Below are 15,389 nucleotides of genomic sequence, written 5' to 3'. Positions count from 1 at the left end.
GGTGGACATAGCGGTGTAGGTGAAAGCAGCGGTGGAGGAGGACGAGGTAGCCAACACTGGTTTTTGGTTTTAATTTTTTTTATTTTCTATTAGGGTACACCCCAAAAGAGTGGGAAATATCAAAAATACAACAATGAGCAATTGCGCTGTAGTATAACAATGGCTGGGTAAGGCCGGTATACATGTCTATTCTGCACAAGGTAGGGACAAGTCCTGTGGGATCCATGCCTGGTTCATTTTAATGAACGTGAGCTTGTCCACATTGGCTGTAGACAGGCGGCTGCGCTTGTCTGTGATAACGCCCCCTGCCGTGCTAAAAACACGTTCAGATAATACACTGGCTGCAGGGCAGGCCAGCACCTCCAAGGCGAAAAGGGCAAGCTCAGGCCATGTGCCCAATTTGGAGACCCAGAAGTTGAAGGGGGCAGACCTGTCAGTCAGTACGTGTAGGTGTGTGCACACATACTGTTCCACCATGTTGCTGAAATGCTGCCTCCAGCTAAGACGTTCCATATCAGCTGGTGGTGCTGGTTGTTGTGGCGTGCTGACAAAGCTTTTCCACATTCGGCCATGCTAACCCTGCCTTCTGAGGTGCTGGCGGTGCCACAGCTGCGTTGGCGACCTCTTCCTCCTCCTCTACCTTTGCCTTGTGCATCCACTGTGCCCCCGCTGTCAGGTGGGAATGTTTTTTTCAAACAACAATATAACAGCAGTATTTACCGTATTTTTCGCCCCATAAGACGCACTTCCCCCCCCCCAAAAGTGGGGGGAAAATGCCCCTGTGTCTTATGGGGCGAATGCTTCCATTTTACATCGCAGTCTGAGATGCTGCAGCATCGCAGACTGCGTAGTATGAGCCGGGAAAAAGGAAGGGCTGGAGTCCGGAACTAGGGACGGGGCCCGATGCAGTCACTGTACTCTTACACCGGGCCCCGCCGCTCACCGCAGTATTTATAAACATTAATCCTTATCCTGTTAATATGTTTAACTAACGCTGCTCTCTCCCCGATCCCCTGTATCAGTACAGCACTTACGAACAAGTATCCATATCAGTCACTCACTGACGTCGAGCGCCTGCTCCTCCCACTTTACAGGGAGTGCAGAATTATTAGGCAAGTTGTATTTTTGAGGATTAATTTTATTATTGAACAACAACCATGTTCTCAATGAACCCAAAAAACTCATTAATATCAAAGCTGAATATTTTTGGAAGTAGTTTTTAGTTTGTTTTTAGTTTTAGCTATTTTAGGGGGATATCTGTGTGTGCAGGTGACTATTACTGTACATAATTATTAGGCAACTTAACAAAAAACAAATATATACCCATTTCAATTATTTATTTTTACCAGTGAAACCAATATAACATCTCAACATTCACAAATATACATTTCTGACATTCAAAAACAAAGCAAAAACAAATCAGTGACCAATATAGCCACCTTTCTTTGCAAGGACACTCAAAAGCCTGCCATCCATGGATTCTGTCAGTGTTTTGATCTGTTCCCCATCAACATTGCGTGCAGCAGCAACCACAGCCTCCCAGACACTGTTCAGAGAGGTGTACTGTTTTCCCTCCTTGTAAATCTCACATTTGATGATGGACCACAGGTTCTCAATGGGGTTCAGATCAGGTGAACAAGGAGGCCATGTCATTAGATTTTCTTCTTTTATACCCTTTCTTGCCAGCCACGTTGTGGAGTACTTGGACGCGTGTGATGGAGCATTGTCCTGCATGAAAATCATGTTTTTCTTACCTTGCAGACTTCTTCCTGTACCACTGCTTGAAGAAGGTGTCTTCCAGAAACTGGCAGTAGGACTGGGAGTTGAGCTTGACTCCATCCTCAACCCAAAAAGGCCCCACAAGCTCATCTTTGATGATACCAGCCCAAACCAGTACTCCACCTCCACCTTGCTGGCGTCTGAGTCGGACTGGAGCTCTCTGCCCTTTACCAATCCAGCCATCTGGCCCATCAAGACTCACTCTCATTTCATCAGTCCATAAAACCTTAGAAAAATCAGTCTTGAGATATTTCTTGGCCCAGTCTTGACGTTTCAGCTTGTGTGTCTTGTTCAGTGGTGGTCGTCTTTCAGCCTTTCTTACCTTGGCCATGTCTCTGAGTATTGCACACCTTGTGCTTTTGGGCACTCCAGTGATGTTACAGCTCTGAAATATGGCCAAACTGGTGGCAAGTGGCATCTTGGCAGCTGCACGCTTGACTTTTCTCAGTTCATGGGCAGTTATTTTGCGCCTTGGTTTTTCCACACGCTTCTTGCGACCCTGTTGACTATTTTGAATGAAACGCTTGATTGTTCGATGATCACGCTTCAGAAGCTTTGCAATGCTGCATCCCTCTGCAAGATATCTCACTATTTTTGACTTTTCTGAGCCTGTCAAGTCCTTCTTTTGACCCATTTTGCCAAAGGAAAGGAAGTTGCCTAATAATTATGCACACCTGATATAGGGTGTTGATGTCCTTAGACCACACCCCTTCTCATTACAGAGATGCACATCACCTAATATGCTTAATTGGTAGTAGGCTTTCGAGCCTATACAGCTTGGAGTAAGACAACATGCATAAAGAGGATGATGTGGTCAAAATACTCATTTGCCTAATAATTCTGCACGTAGTGTATGAATGAAGCAGACGGAGCAGGCGCGCAACGTCAGTGAGTGACGTTACTGCTGCCGTCCGCTCTGCCTGCTATGGAAGCTTGTTCGTAAGTGCTGTACTGATACAGGGGATCGGGGAGAGCGCAGCGTTAGTTAAACTTATTAACAGGATAAGGATTAATGTTTATAAATACTGCGGTGAGCAGAGGGCCGGTGTGTATTGGGGGACACTGTTATGAGGGGGATCTGTGGATGACATATAGCAGTGTCATCCACAGATCCCCCCATAACAGTGCCATCCACAGATCCCCCACCCCATAACAATGCCACCCACAGATCCCCCACCCCATAACAATGCCATCCACAGATCCCCCACCCCATAACAATGCCATCCACAGATCCCCCACCCCATAACAATGCCATCCACAGATCCCCCACCCCATAGCAGTACCAGCCACAGATGCCCCATAACAGTGCCATCCACAGATTCCCCATAACAGTGCCATTTACAGGTCCCCCATAACAGTGCCATCCACAGATTCCCCATAACAGTGCCATTTACAGGTCCCCCATAACAGTGCCATCCACAGATCCCCCACCCCATAGCAGTAACATCCACAGATCCTTCATAACAGTACCATCCACAGATCCCCCCATAACAGTGCCATCCACAGAGCCCCCACCCCATAGCAGTAACATCCACAGATCCTCCATAACAGTACCATCCACAGATCCCCCCATAACAGTGCCATCCACAGAGCCCCCACATGACAGTGCGTCATCCACAGATCCCCCCATAACAGTGCCATCCACAGATCCCCCATAATAGTGTCATGCACAGACCACCATTAATTCAAAAACCACCAAAAGCACACCTTTTGGTTAAAAATATATATTTTTTTATTTTCCTCCTCAAAAACCTAGGTGCGTCTTATAGGGCGAAAAATACGGTAATGGTTTTATTGGACTGTCAGAAATGAAGCGCAGGCCGCAAATGTACTATCTAGCACAAAAAGGGAGTTTTTTTTCAACCAACAATATAACAGCAGTATTTAACAGTATGGCCAATTGTGTTTTTTTTTTACCCACAATGTCCCAGTTGTATTCACTGATTATATTTCACTATCATATTTGCAGTGCAGGCCGCTAAGGTACTTTCTAGCAAAAAAAATTTAATTTGTCCCCCCAGAATCTAAGAAATGGATTTACTGAATTGGTTACACTCACATATGGAGCACAGGGGTACTTTTTTTTAAAATATGTCACCCCCTGGGTCCCTGAACTCACAGACGGATTCCCTATATTATTTCCCTTCCCCTGGCACATATGCAGTGCAGGTGCACTAAAAATGGGTATATGTTGCCCACTGAACTAAAAGAACAGGATTAAATTATAGTCCCTGGCACATATGCCGATGCCCACCTAACTAACAGACGGATAAAAGTTATTTTTCTGTGTCACTGGGCTCAGGGCAGGGTAAAAAGATTGTTCACTGCACCCACACAAATAAATTGCTGTAGATCGCAGAGCTAACGGGTTTGGGTCTGGGGTCAAAAAGTCGTAAAGTTCGGGTTCGCTCAACCCACCCTACAGCTCACAGAGTGTAGATACTACCGATAATATATCCTAGTGACTTCAGGACCTTTGATGATGTCATAGTCATGTGATCAGTCACATGAGGGGAGGAGTAAAGCACTTCCTGTCATGTGACCATTGTGACGTCATCGCAGGTCCTGCAGCCCCAGGAGGTGAGATCTGCAGGTCAGTTAGTGGTCGGGGGATGTGGGACTTGGTTCTGGGTTTATCAGTATGGAGCGGTTCTAATTTAGTGCCTCTGCCGGTGTCGGTAATCTTTTTCTACCAGCAATAATAATGACCGGTATTTTTCTATATGGGCTGTTACTAATAAGCGCTGCCATTGTGGGGGGCTCAATACCACAGCCTTTAACCCCCCCACACACTTGTGTTAAAAAAAAATAATAATTTAACTCCCCTCCTCCATTTGCTGCCTCTGCTGGGAACACTCGCTGCTCACTGGTAGCTCAGGACAGGACCGGCCGGACGTCATCATGCTGGAACGCAGCGCAGCCATCAACTGGAGGAGCTGACTTCTGTTTTTTTGCACATAGAAGAGAAGGGAGCATTAGTAATTCTGGGGGCACTAATGGGGCATTACTGAAACTGGAGGCACTATTGAGGACACTTAATTTTGGGGGCACTAATTTGGGCATTAATATTATTGGGGGCACTAATGGGAGCACTATTAATTCTGGGGGGCACTAATTGAGGCATTAATAATTCTGGTGGGGCATTACTGTTACTGGGGGCCTTAAATGGGGTAGTATTAATTCTGGGGGGTGCTAATGGGGTCATTATTAATTTTGAGGGGCACTAATGGGGTGCATTACTATTACTGGAAATACTAATGAGGGCATTATCCATTGTAGGTGGCACTGAAGGGGGAAATAATAATACTGGGAACCACGTTATGACATAGCGACTTAACACCTTGTGGGATGTGGCTTTACTTGGCCGATATGTTTTGTTGAGAAAGGTGGGAACAGTAATGTCACAGTGCGACACCATAGACTAGAAGTACAAACTATGTTCCGCTACATAGGTCGTTGTGTAGACGGAATGGGGCTTTTTGTTTTTTCTCAACATTCATGTTGATTAATGATGGCTAGAAACAGGTGTGCCCCCTCACAATAGTGCTGTCCCCTTAGTGCCCCCTCACAATAGTGCTGTCCCCTTAGTAGTGCCCCTTCACAATAGTGCTGTTCCCTTAGTGCCCCCTCACAATAGTGCTGTCCCCTTAGTGCCCCCTCACAATAGTACTGTCCCCTTAGTGCCCCCTCACAATAGTGCTGTCCCCTTAGTGCCCCCTCACAATAGTGCTGTCCCCTTAGTGCCCCCTCACAATAGTGCTGTCCCCTTAGTGCCCCCTCACAATAGTGCTGTCCCCTAAAATAATGTTGCCTTGTTTTTTTGGGAGGGTTATTGCATTACTTCATGAGGGAGAATAAAGCGTATGAGTTGCGGTTATTAGATAAGACAGTCCTTCTGGAATAAAGAGAACGCCGCTGGGGTTGAATGATGACATTTCCATCTTAAAGGGGTTGTGCAGGGGTTTTATATTGAAGACCTTTCCTCAGGATAGGTCATCAGTATCAGATCTGTGAAGGTCCGACCCCCGGCCCCCCGCCAATCAGCTGTATGAAGAGGAGGCAGCGCTCAATGTGAGTGTCACTTCCTCTTCATTAGACTGCCCGTTGTCTCGGAGGAGCAGTATAATTACTAGAACTCGCTCCATGAACTTGAATGAAGCAAGTAATTGTAATCGCACTACACCGCGCTACAGGGGAGACGATGGGCGGCGTAATACAGAGGAAGCAGGGCTCGCATGGGGCACAGCCTCCTCTATAACCAGCTGGTCAGCGGGGGGCAGGTGTCGGACCCCCACCGGTCAGATATTGATGTCAATAAAAAAAATATATAAAAGAAAATTGGAGTTTAGTAGGATACCCTGAGGGTGAAACTCAGAGAGGGGGGGAGGGGAGAAGGGCGCCAACAAGATAGAATAAGGTACCTGGAGGAGGATGGATGTGGAAAACTAAAAGCAATCTCTTATAGATGTAAAATAATTAAAAAAGATATAATAATAATATAAATATCTAAAAATAAATAAGGAGGTGAACAGTAGGTATAAAAAAAAAAAATTAAAACAATAATTTGGGGGAATTGTCTGACTCCTTATCAGCGCCTCTGTAGAAAAGAGATGGGTTGGATCTTCTGGTTTATCTCCCTGACACCGCAGGGTCTGAATGAATCCCTGGAATATACTAGTTATTAATCCACTTATTTCACATTCAATCCCAGTGACTGAGATACGATCAAAGAAATTAGGAGTCATTATACAGAAACATTACCCAGACCCAGAAGACGGATGAGAGGAAGTGGGGGGTGTCAGAGCTGGCTGAGATCCTGACCCTGATAAAATAACTGCTTCTACGAAGCTTCTGAAGATCTCAGGAGCCTCCTGCCTTTCTGTAAGTGTGATGTATCCCTCTTTATCAGCTTTCTGAGCTCCTTAGAAAAAAACATAGTGGAAAGTATGGGAAGTGAGGTCACTGCGTACAGTACCTGTAGAAGGGAGACCCCCCCCTGCTTCTGAGTGAAATGCATCTAGCTGTGCAGCTGAAACTAGATAATATGGCTAAAATAAATGTAAGGTAAGCCCAAACATAACAGTTCCTTCTCAGACTATACAAAGAAGCACTGCCATTATCCAAACCTTTTTTGAAAACTCAGGTTCACTTTAAACACAGTCCTGAGACCAAATGTGAGTCATTACATTGGAAAACATTCAAATTCTCTCAGGCTGCAGAAAGCATGTCAGATCAAGTGTCTGTGACCTTCCTATCAGTCATCCCATTAATAAAGACATTTACAGTAAAAATAAGATGAGCTCTGTCTGCTGTATGTGGTAGACTGCGATGTGTATCCTGTGTAACACTGTATTCACTGTACAGCAGGAGGCCGGCTGACTGATTTATTATGGTCACCAGTCTGGTATGTATAAGACACCTCAATAGCTAAGTCACCTCCGTTGTACAATATTGGTAGACTTTTGTTATTCCAAATTTTTGAGACACTTTGCTTCATGTAATATGTGATTTTGCTCACAATCCTCCTTCTTTCCCTCAGGTTCCTTAGGTGCAGGACTCTCTCCTTTTTAGAGCCAATGGTCCTTTCCATTAAGGACCCACCAAGGATGGAGAAGGACAGAGACCACATGGCTGGAAGGATATTAGACCTTACCCTAGAGATCATCTCCTTGATAACCGGAGAGGTGAGAGTCTCACATGACATCACTCTTATCTCTAGTAATAAACCAGGGAAATGTCTGGAAAGGTGAAGGATTCTTAGAATCTCTGTAGTGATCGGCGTCTCCCCATACACAGGATTACACAGTAGTGAAGAAGTCGTCTGGCGAGTGTGTGACACCCCGTGTGTCAGGAGGACGGAGCAGGACCCAGAGCCCCATCACCGAGCCTCCACCTCATTCCCTGATACATGAGCAGAAGATCCTAGAACTTACCACCAGGATCACTGAGCTGCTGAGCGGAGAGGTGAGCGCTGCTGGGAATGCTGGGACATTATACAATAACGCCAAGGGAGGGGTCTGGTAATGACTGTGTCCTTGTGTTGTCAGGTTCCTATAAGGTGTCAGGATGTCGCTGTCTATTTCTCCATGGAGGAGTGGGAGTATTTAGAAGGACACAAGGATCTGTACAAGGACGTCATGATGGAGAATCGCCAGTCCCTCACATCACCGGGTAAGAGGAGACCTTCCATGACTGTAGAGGAGAGAACAGTTTTGAATTAGAGTGCGGATGTAGATGTGCTGTGCCACAGATTTGGCTGGGGCTACCGCTAAAAGAGCACTTAGAGTGCCCCCCGTCCCTATGACATATGGACATCTCTGCAGGGGAACCACCAGGCCACTTCCTTTGGCAGCAGTCTCTGTTCAGTGGCTGCTGACCCACTGGAATCAAGAGATACCAATGAAAAGCACCAAAGGATCAGTCAGAACTGTAGCCACAAGACAAGCAAAGACAGGGAGCGTTTGTGCAATGCAGTAAACAGTGCAAAGATCAGAGTAGGCAGCACAGGGTCAGTACTAGAAACAGGCAGAGGTCAGGTCAGGCAGCAATAAGTTAAATCTAGTTAACAGGCAGAGGTGAATAAGGCCGCTTTCAGACGAGCAAGTGTCACGCCCCGGACTCGCAGCGCAGCACCCGTCCTGACCTCCCAGCACTGCCGGGGTCGCATTATACTGATTTATGGCGCTATGTAACCCTTACAGTTCTGGAATGTATTGGATAACACTGATAGCATTATGTCAGTGCCATCCAATACATTCCAGACCTCTAAGGGTTACATAGCATCAAAAATCAATATAATGCTATGCGACCCTGGCAGTGCTGGAAGTTCAGGACGGGTGCTGCAATGTGAGTCCGCAGTGTCACACTCGCTCGTCTGAAAGCAGTCTAAATGTGCAACTGAACTCAAGAGTGGAGCTCCATGGTAGGGAACTAGAAACTCTAACCTCTTTCTCAGGCTCCATTCCACAGGGGAGGGTGCCTTAAATATCCCAGGGAGGCTAGCCATAGAGTGGACAGATAAGGGCCACACATGCTGGCCCTTTAAGAACCAGAAGAAGCACATGTCCTACAGGCGGACAAAGCCACTGCAGGCCAAGAGCTGGCCACAGATCAGCACGCTGTGGACAGAACAATGAAATGTCATCAGGTATGGACCACCGGAGCAGGGGGTTGGGTAAGAGCTCCAACGGCCTTCAAGGAACAAGGAGATGTCAGCAGCCACGGACCGGCCGGCATCACAGATTCACTCATCATTGGATATAGACAATGTTTTCAGTCACCGTGTGTATTTCCTACAGATGGATCCAGTCAGAGAAATCCACCAGAGAGATGTCCCAGTCCTCAGTATTCCCAGGACTGTCCAGAGGAGAAACCGAATATCCCACTGGATCATCAGGTAGGTGAAGCTGAGGTTTCTACAAATCCCCTATAGACTGATGTAATGGAGCTTTCTACTGACCTCCCCCAGCAGCAGTGGAGTATACTGTACGCTCCATCTACTGACCTCCCCCAGCAGCAGTGGAGTATACTGTACTCTCCATCTACTGACCTCCCCCAGCAGCAGTGGAGTATACTGTACTCTCAGTCTACTGACCTCCTCCAGCAGCAGTGGAGTATACTGTACTCTCCATCTACTGACCTCCCCCAGCAGCAGTGGAGTATACTGTACTCTCCATCTACTGACCTCCCCCAGCAGCAGTGGAGTATACTGTACTCTCCATCTACTGACCTCCCCCAGCAGCAGTGGAGTATACTGTACTCTCCGTCTACTGACCTCCCCCAGCAGCAGTGGAGTATACTGTACTCTCCGTCTACTGACCTCCCCCAGCAGCAGTGGAGTATACTGTACTCTCCATCTACTGACCTCCCCCAGCAGCAGTGGAGTATACTGTACTCTCCATCTACTGACCTCCCCCAGCAGCAGTGGAGTATACTGTACTCTCCATCTACTGACCTCCCCCAGCAGCAGTGGAGTATACTGTACTCTCCATCTACTGACCTCCCCAGCAGCAGTGGAGTATACTGTACTCTCCGTCTACTGACCTCCCCCAGCAGCAGTGGAGTATACTGTACGCTCCATCTACTGACCTCCCCCAGCAGCAGTGGAGTATACTGTACTCTGCATCTACTGACCTCCCCCAGCAGCAGTGGAGTATACTGTACTCTCCATCTACTGACCTCCCCCAGCAGCAGTGGAGTATACTGTACTCTCCATCTACTGACCTCCTCCAGCAGCAGTGGAGTATACTGTACGCTCCATCTACTGACCTCCCCCAGCAGCAGTGGAGTATACTGTACTCTCCATCTACTGACCTCCCCCAGCAGCAGTGGAGTATACTGTACTCTACGTCTACTGACCTCCCCCAGCAGCAGTGGAGTATACTGTACACTGCATCTACTGACCCCCCCCAGCAGCAGTGGAGTATACTGTACTCTCCGTCTACTGACCCTCCCCCAGCAGCAGTGGAGTATACTGTACTCTCCGTCTACTGACCTCCCCCAGCAGCAGTGGAGTATACTGTACGCTCCATCTACTGACCTCCCCCAGCAGCAGTGGAGTATACTGTACTCTCCATCTACTGACCTCCCCCAGCAGCAGTGGAGTATACTGTACTCTCCATCTACTGACCTCCCCCAGCAGCAGTGGAGTATACTGTACTCTCTATCTACTGACCTCCCCCAGCAGCAGTGGAGTATACTGTACTCTCCTATCTACTGACCTCCCCCAGCAGCAGTGGAGTATACTGTACTCTCCATCTACTGACCTCCCCCAGCAGCAGTGGAGTATACTGTACTCTCCGTCTACTGACCTCCCCCAGCAGCAGTGGAGTATACTGTACACTCCGTCTACTGACCTCCCTCAGCAGCAGTGGAGTATACTGTACTCTCCATCTACTGACCTCCCCCAGCAGTGGAGTATACTGTACTCTCCGTCTACTGACCTCCCCCAGCAGCAGTGGAGTATACTGTACTCTCCATCTACTGACCTCCCCCAGCAGCAGTGGAGTATACTGTACTCTCCATCTACTGACCTCCCCCAGCAGCAGTGGAGTATACTGTACGCTCCATCTACTGACCTCCCCCAGCAGCAGTGGAGTATACTGTACGCTCCATCTACTGACCTCCTCCAGCAGCAGTGGAGTATACTGTACTCTCCATCTACTGACCTCCCCCAGCAGCAGTGGAGTATACTGTACTCTCCATCTACTGACCTCCCCCAGCAGCAGTGGAGTATACTGTACTCTCCATCTACTGACCTCCTCCAGCAGCAGTGGAGTATACTGTACTCTCCATCTACTGACCTCCCCCAGCAGTGGAGTATACTGTACTCTCCTCTACTGACCTCCCCCAGCAGCAGTGGAGTATACTGTACGCTCCATCTACTGACCTCCCCCAGCAGTGGAGTATACTGTACTCTCCGTCTACTGACCTCCCCCAGCAGCAGTGGAGTATACTGTACTCTCCATCTACTGACCTCCCCCAGCAGCAGTGGAGTATACTGTACTCTGCATCTACTGACCTCCCCCAGCAGCAGTGGAGTATACTGTACTCTCCGTCTACTGACCTCCCCCAGCAGCAGTGGAGTATACTGTACTCTCCGTCTACTGACCTCCCCCAGCAGCAGTGGAGTATACTGTACTCTCCGTCTACTGACCTCCCCCAGCAGCAGTGGAGTATACTGTACGCTCCGTCTACTGACCTCCCCCAGCAGCAGTGGAGTATACTGTACTCTCCGTCTACTGACCTCCCCCAGCAGCAGTGGAGTATACTGTACTCTGCATCTACTGACCTCCCCCAGCAGCAGTGGAGTATACTGTACTCTCCGTCTACTGACCTCCCCCAGCAGCAGTGGAGTATACTGTACTCTCCGTCTACTGACCTCCCCCAGCAGCAGTGGAGTATACTGTACGCTCCATCTACTGACCTCCCCAGCAGTGGAGTATACTGTACGCTCCATCTACTGACCTCCCCCAGCAGCAGTGGAGTATACTGTACGCTCCGTCTACTGACCTCCCCCAGCAGCAGTGGAGTATACTGTACTCTCCATCTACTGACCTCCCCCAGCAGCAGTGGAGTATACTGTACTCTCCGTCTACTGACCTCCCCCAGCAGCAGTGGAGTATACTGTACGCTCCGTCTACTGACCTCCCCCAGCAGTGGAGTATACTGTACTCTCCATCTACTGACCTCCCCCAGCAGCAGTGGAGTATACTGTACTCTCCGTCTACTGACCCTCCTCCAGCAGCAGTGGAGTATACTGTACGCTCCGTCTACTGACCTCCCCCAGCAGTGGAGTATACTGTACTCTCCATCTACTGACCTCCCCCAGCAGCAGTGGAGTATACTGTACTCTCCGTCTACTGACCTCCCCCAGCAGCAGTGGAGTATACTGTACGCTCCATCTACTGACCTCCCCCAGCAGCAGTGGAGTATACTGTACTCTCCGTCTACTGACCTCCCCCAGCAGCAGTGGAGTATACTGTACTCTCCGTCTACTGACCTCCCCCAGCAGCAGTGGAGTATACTGTACGCTCCATCTACTGACCTCCCCCAGCAGTGGAGTATACTGTACGCTCCATCTACTGACCTCCCCCAGCAGCAGTGGAGTATACTGTACGCTCCGTCTACTGACCTCCCCCAGCAGCAGTGGAGTATACTGTACTCTCCATCTACTGACCTCCCCCAGCAGCAGTGGAGTATACTGTACTCTCCGTCTACTGACCTCCCCCAGCAGCAGTGGAGTATACTGTACGCTCCGTCTACTGACCTCCCCCAGCAGTGGAGTATACTGTACTCTCCATCTACTGACCTCCCCCAGCAGCAGTGGAGTATACTGTACTCTCCATCTACTGACCTCCCCAGCAGCAGTGGAGTATACTGTACGCTCCGTCTACTGACCTCCCCCAGCAGCAGTGGAGTATACTGTACTCTCCATCTACTGACCTCCCCCAGCAGCAGTGGAGTATACTGTACTCTCCATCTACTGACCTCCTCCAGCAGCAGTGGAGTATACTGTACGCTCCGTCTACTGACCTCCCCCAGCAGCAGTGGAGTATACTGTACTCTCCATCTACTGACCTCCCCCAGCAGCAGTGGAGTATACTGTACGCTCCGTCTACTGACCTCCCCCAGCAGCAGTGGAGTATACTGTACGCTCCGTCTACTGACCTCCTCCAGCAGCAGTGGAGTATACTGTACGCACCGTCTACTGACCTCCCCCAGCAGCAGTGGAGTATACTGTACGCTCCGTCTACTGACCTCCCCCAGCAGCAGTGGAGTATACTGTACTCTCCGTCTACTGACCTCCCCCAGCAGCAGTGGAGTATACTGTACTCTCCATCTACTGACCTCCCCCAGCAGCAGTGGAGTATACTGTACTCTCCATCTACTGACCTCCTCCAGCAGCAGTGGAGTATACTGTACACTCCGTCTACTGACCTCCCCCAGCAGCAGTGGAGTATACTGTACTCTCCATCTACTGACCTCCCCCAGCAGCAGTGGAGTATACTGTACGCTCCATCTACTGACCTCCCCCAGCAGCAGTGGAGTATACGCTCCATCTACTGACCTCCCCCAGCAGCAGTGGAGTATACTGTACTCTCCATCTACTGACCTCCCCCAGCAGCAGTGGAGTATACTGTACTCTCCATCTACTGACCTCCCCAGCAGCAGTGGAGTATACTGTACTCTCCATCTACTGACCTCCCCCAGCAGCAGTGGAGTATACTGTACTCTCCATCTACTGACCTCCCCCAGCAGCAGTGGAGTATACTGTACTCTCCATCTACTGACCTCCCCCAGCAGCAGTGGAGTATACTGTACGCTCCATCTACTGACCTCCCCCAGCAGCAGTGGAGTATACTGTACGCTCCATCTACTGACCTCCCCCAGCAGCAGTGGAGTATACTGTACTCTGTATTTCATGTTATTGTTGTTTTCAAATGGTTTCTGGTGTCATAAAAGATTGTATTAATTGTAATTAAATGTAACTTGTCAGCAGTAAAATGGCCCCTAAACTGCCCCCTTTAACCCTTTCCTGACACCCGCCATACATGTACGGCGGATGTCGGGTCTCTAAAGATGGTGTCTGCTCCGAGAGAAGTGTCTTAGCCGCCGGGTGCTTGCAGTTCCATACAGCAGACATACAGGGCTAATGTCTGTGATCAGTGATAATGCCGTTCACAGACATTAATCCCCTCAGATGCTGTGTTCAAATGTGACCGCGGCATCTGAGAGGTAAAAACCCAGAAGCACGCGCTTTCTGGGCAGGAACACTTTTCCCTGGCTGAAATCAGGGAAGGCGTCCCATAGCAGTAATAGGCCAGAGGCTGTAGAAGGCTTTTAGGACTATTACATGTATATTCTGATGCAGGTGGCAGCATGTATTGAAATATACTGATCTTTATATTCTGTAATGGCTAAAATTCCAATACTTAATGTCTAATTATTGCATGTTGGGGCCCAAAAAAAACAAAAAAAAAAAGGTTTTCTAAATTTTATCTAAATTTTGAACGCCCCCTTTACCCCAAATTAAAATAAAAGTAAATAATCAACAATATAGACATCATTGCATCCGATAACACCTCTACTATATAAATCTAAAAACATTGATCCCTTATGGCGAATGATGTAATGGAAAAAAAACATGCCACAAAATGGTCTCAATAAAAACGACAGATCGTCCCGCAAAAAATTATTTCTTACACAGCTCAGTAGACCTAACAGTTTTTTGAATACTATAAAAGCACACAGAGCTATGGGGACTGGATATTGCGAATGTGCTAGCGCCGATCTAGCAACCCATGTCCTCAGCTCTATACACAAAATCCCCGTGACAGGTTCCCTTTAAAAAAAAAAATCTGTATTAAACTAGAAAAATATGTATACAGTATTATTCCACCTATAAGACGCACCTGCCCATGAGACGCACATAGGTTGTAGAGGAGAAAAACAAGAGTAATAATATTTTTTATCAGACCTCAGCTCAGGCCCCCAATGTTTATAAGACCCCCCAATCAGGCATCAGATCAGACACCATGTTACTAACACACCCATTCACACCTCAGATCAGACCCCCATGTTAATAAAACCTCCAAGTTAATCAGTCCTCAGATCAGACAAAAAAAAATAAAAAATCAACTCGCCTCTCCTGTTCCGGACGCCCCTCCTGAGATTCAGTGCTCTTCCTGCTGTGCTGTGACCCGACGTCACACAGTGTGAGGTCACAAAGTACGCCGACATCCTCACGCTGTGCGCAGGTCACAGCACAGCGCGCAGAGCCTGCAGAAGAAGACCAAGAAGCGGGGAGTACAGAGCTAGCACGGGGAGAGCTGTATTCACCGCTCCCTGCTCCTCCTGTACTAATTAGTGCTTCCATAATTTATTTTTTCTAGCTTCCCACTACATCATATGCAATATTAAATAGTGCTACTAGAAAGTACAACTTCTTTCACAAAAAACAAGCCCTGTGTGCTGAGGAGGAGGCGGCATCAGAGGAGAAGGGTGATGGCGTGGGTGCAAGAAAGAGTGGAGGCAATGTATGGCCAGAGCCAGATCTACTTCTATTTTGATGAGCTTGGGAACTGGTGATGTCACCAGTATATGTTATG

General features: G+C 48.3%; 1 protein-coding gene and 1 long non-coding RNA gene across 3 annotated transcripts in view; both read left to right on the top strand.

The window, feature by feature from the left end:
• Positions 1–15,389, top strand: part of LOC122934737 (oocyte zinc finger protein XlCOF22-like) — a 676,648-nt gene that overhangs the window by 26,864 nt on the left and 634,395 nt on the right. The window contains exon 5 of one of the 2 annotated variants that reach the window (XM_044290409.1): positions 9,078–9,175. The exons of the other annotated variant lie outside the window; for it this stretch is intronic. Within the exon in view, the coding sequence (XP_044146344.1) occupies positions 9,078–9,175 (98 nt within the window). The remainder of the gene's footprint in view (positions 1–9,077; positions 9,176–15,389) is intronic. 2 annotated transcript variants of the gene reach the window in all.
• Positions 4,331–7,631, top strand: LOC122934855. The gene is made up of 4 exons (XR_006388711.1): positions 4,331–4,372; positions 6,491–6,660; positions 7,319–7,463; positions 7,576–7,631. It is a non-coding gene; the product is annotated as an uncharacterized LOC122934855 (long non-coding RNA).

Source organism: Bufo gargarizans, chromosome 4, assembly GCF_014858855.1.
Source record: "Bufo gargarizans isolate SCDJY-AF-19 chromosome 4, ASM1485885v1, whole genome shotgun sequence".
Lineage (NCBI taxonomy): Eukaryota > Metazoa > Chordata > Amphibia > Anura > Bufonidae > Bufo > Bufo gargarizans.
The sequence above is the reverse complement of the archived record's forward strand: the minus strand, read 5'-3'. Positions and strand labels throughout refer to the sequence as shown.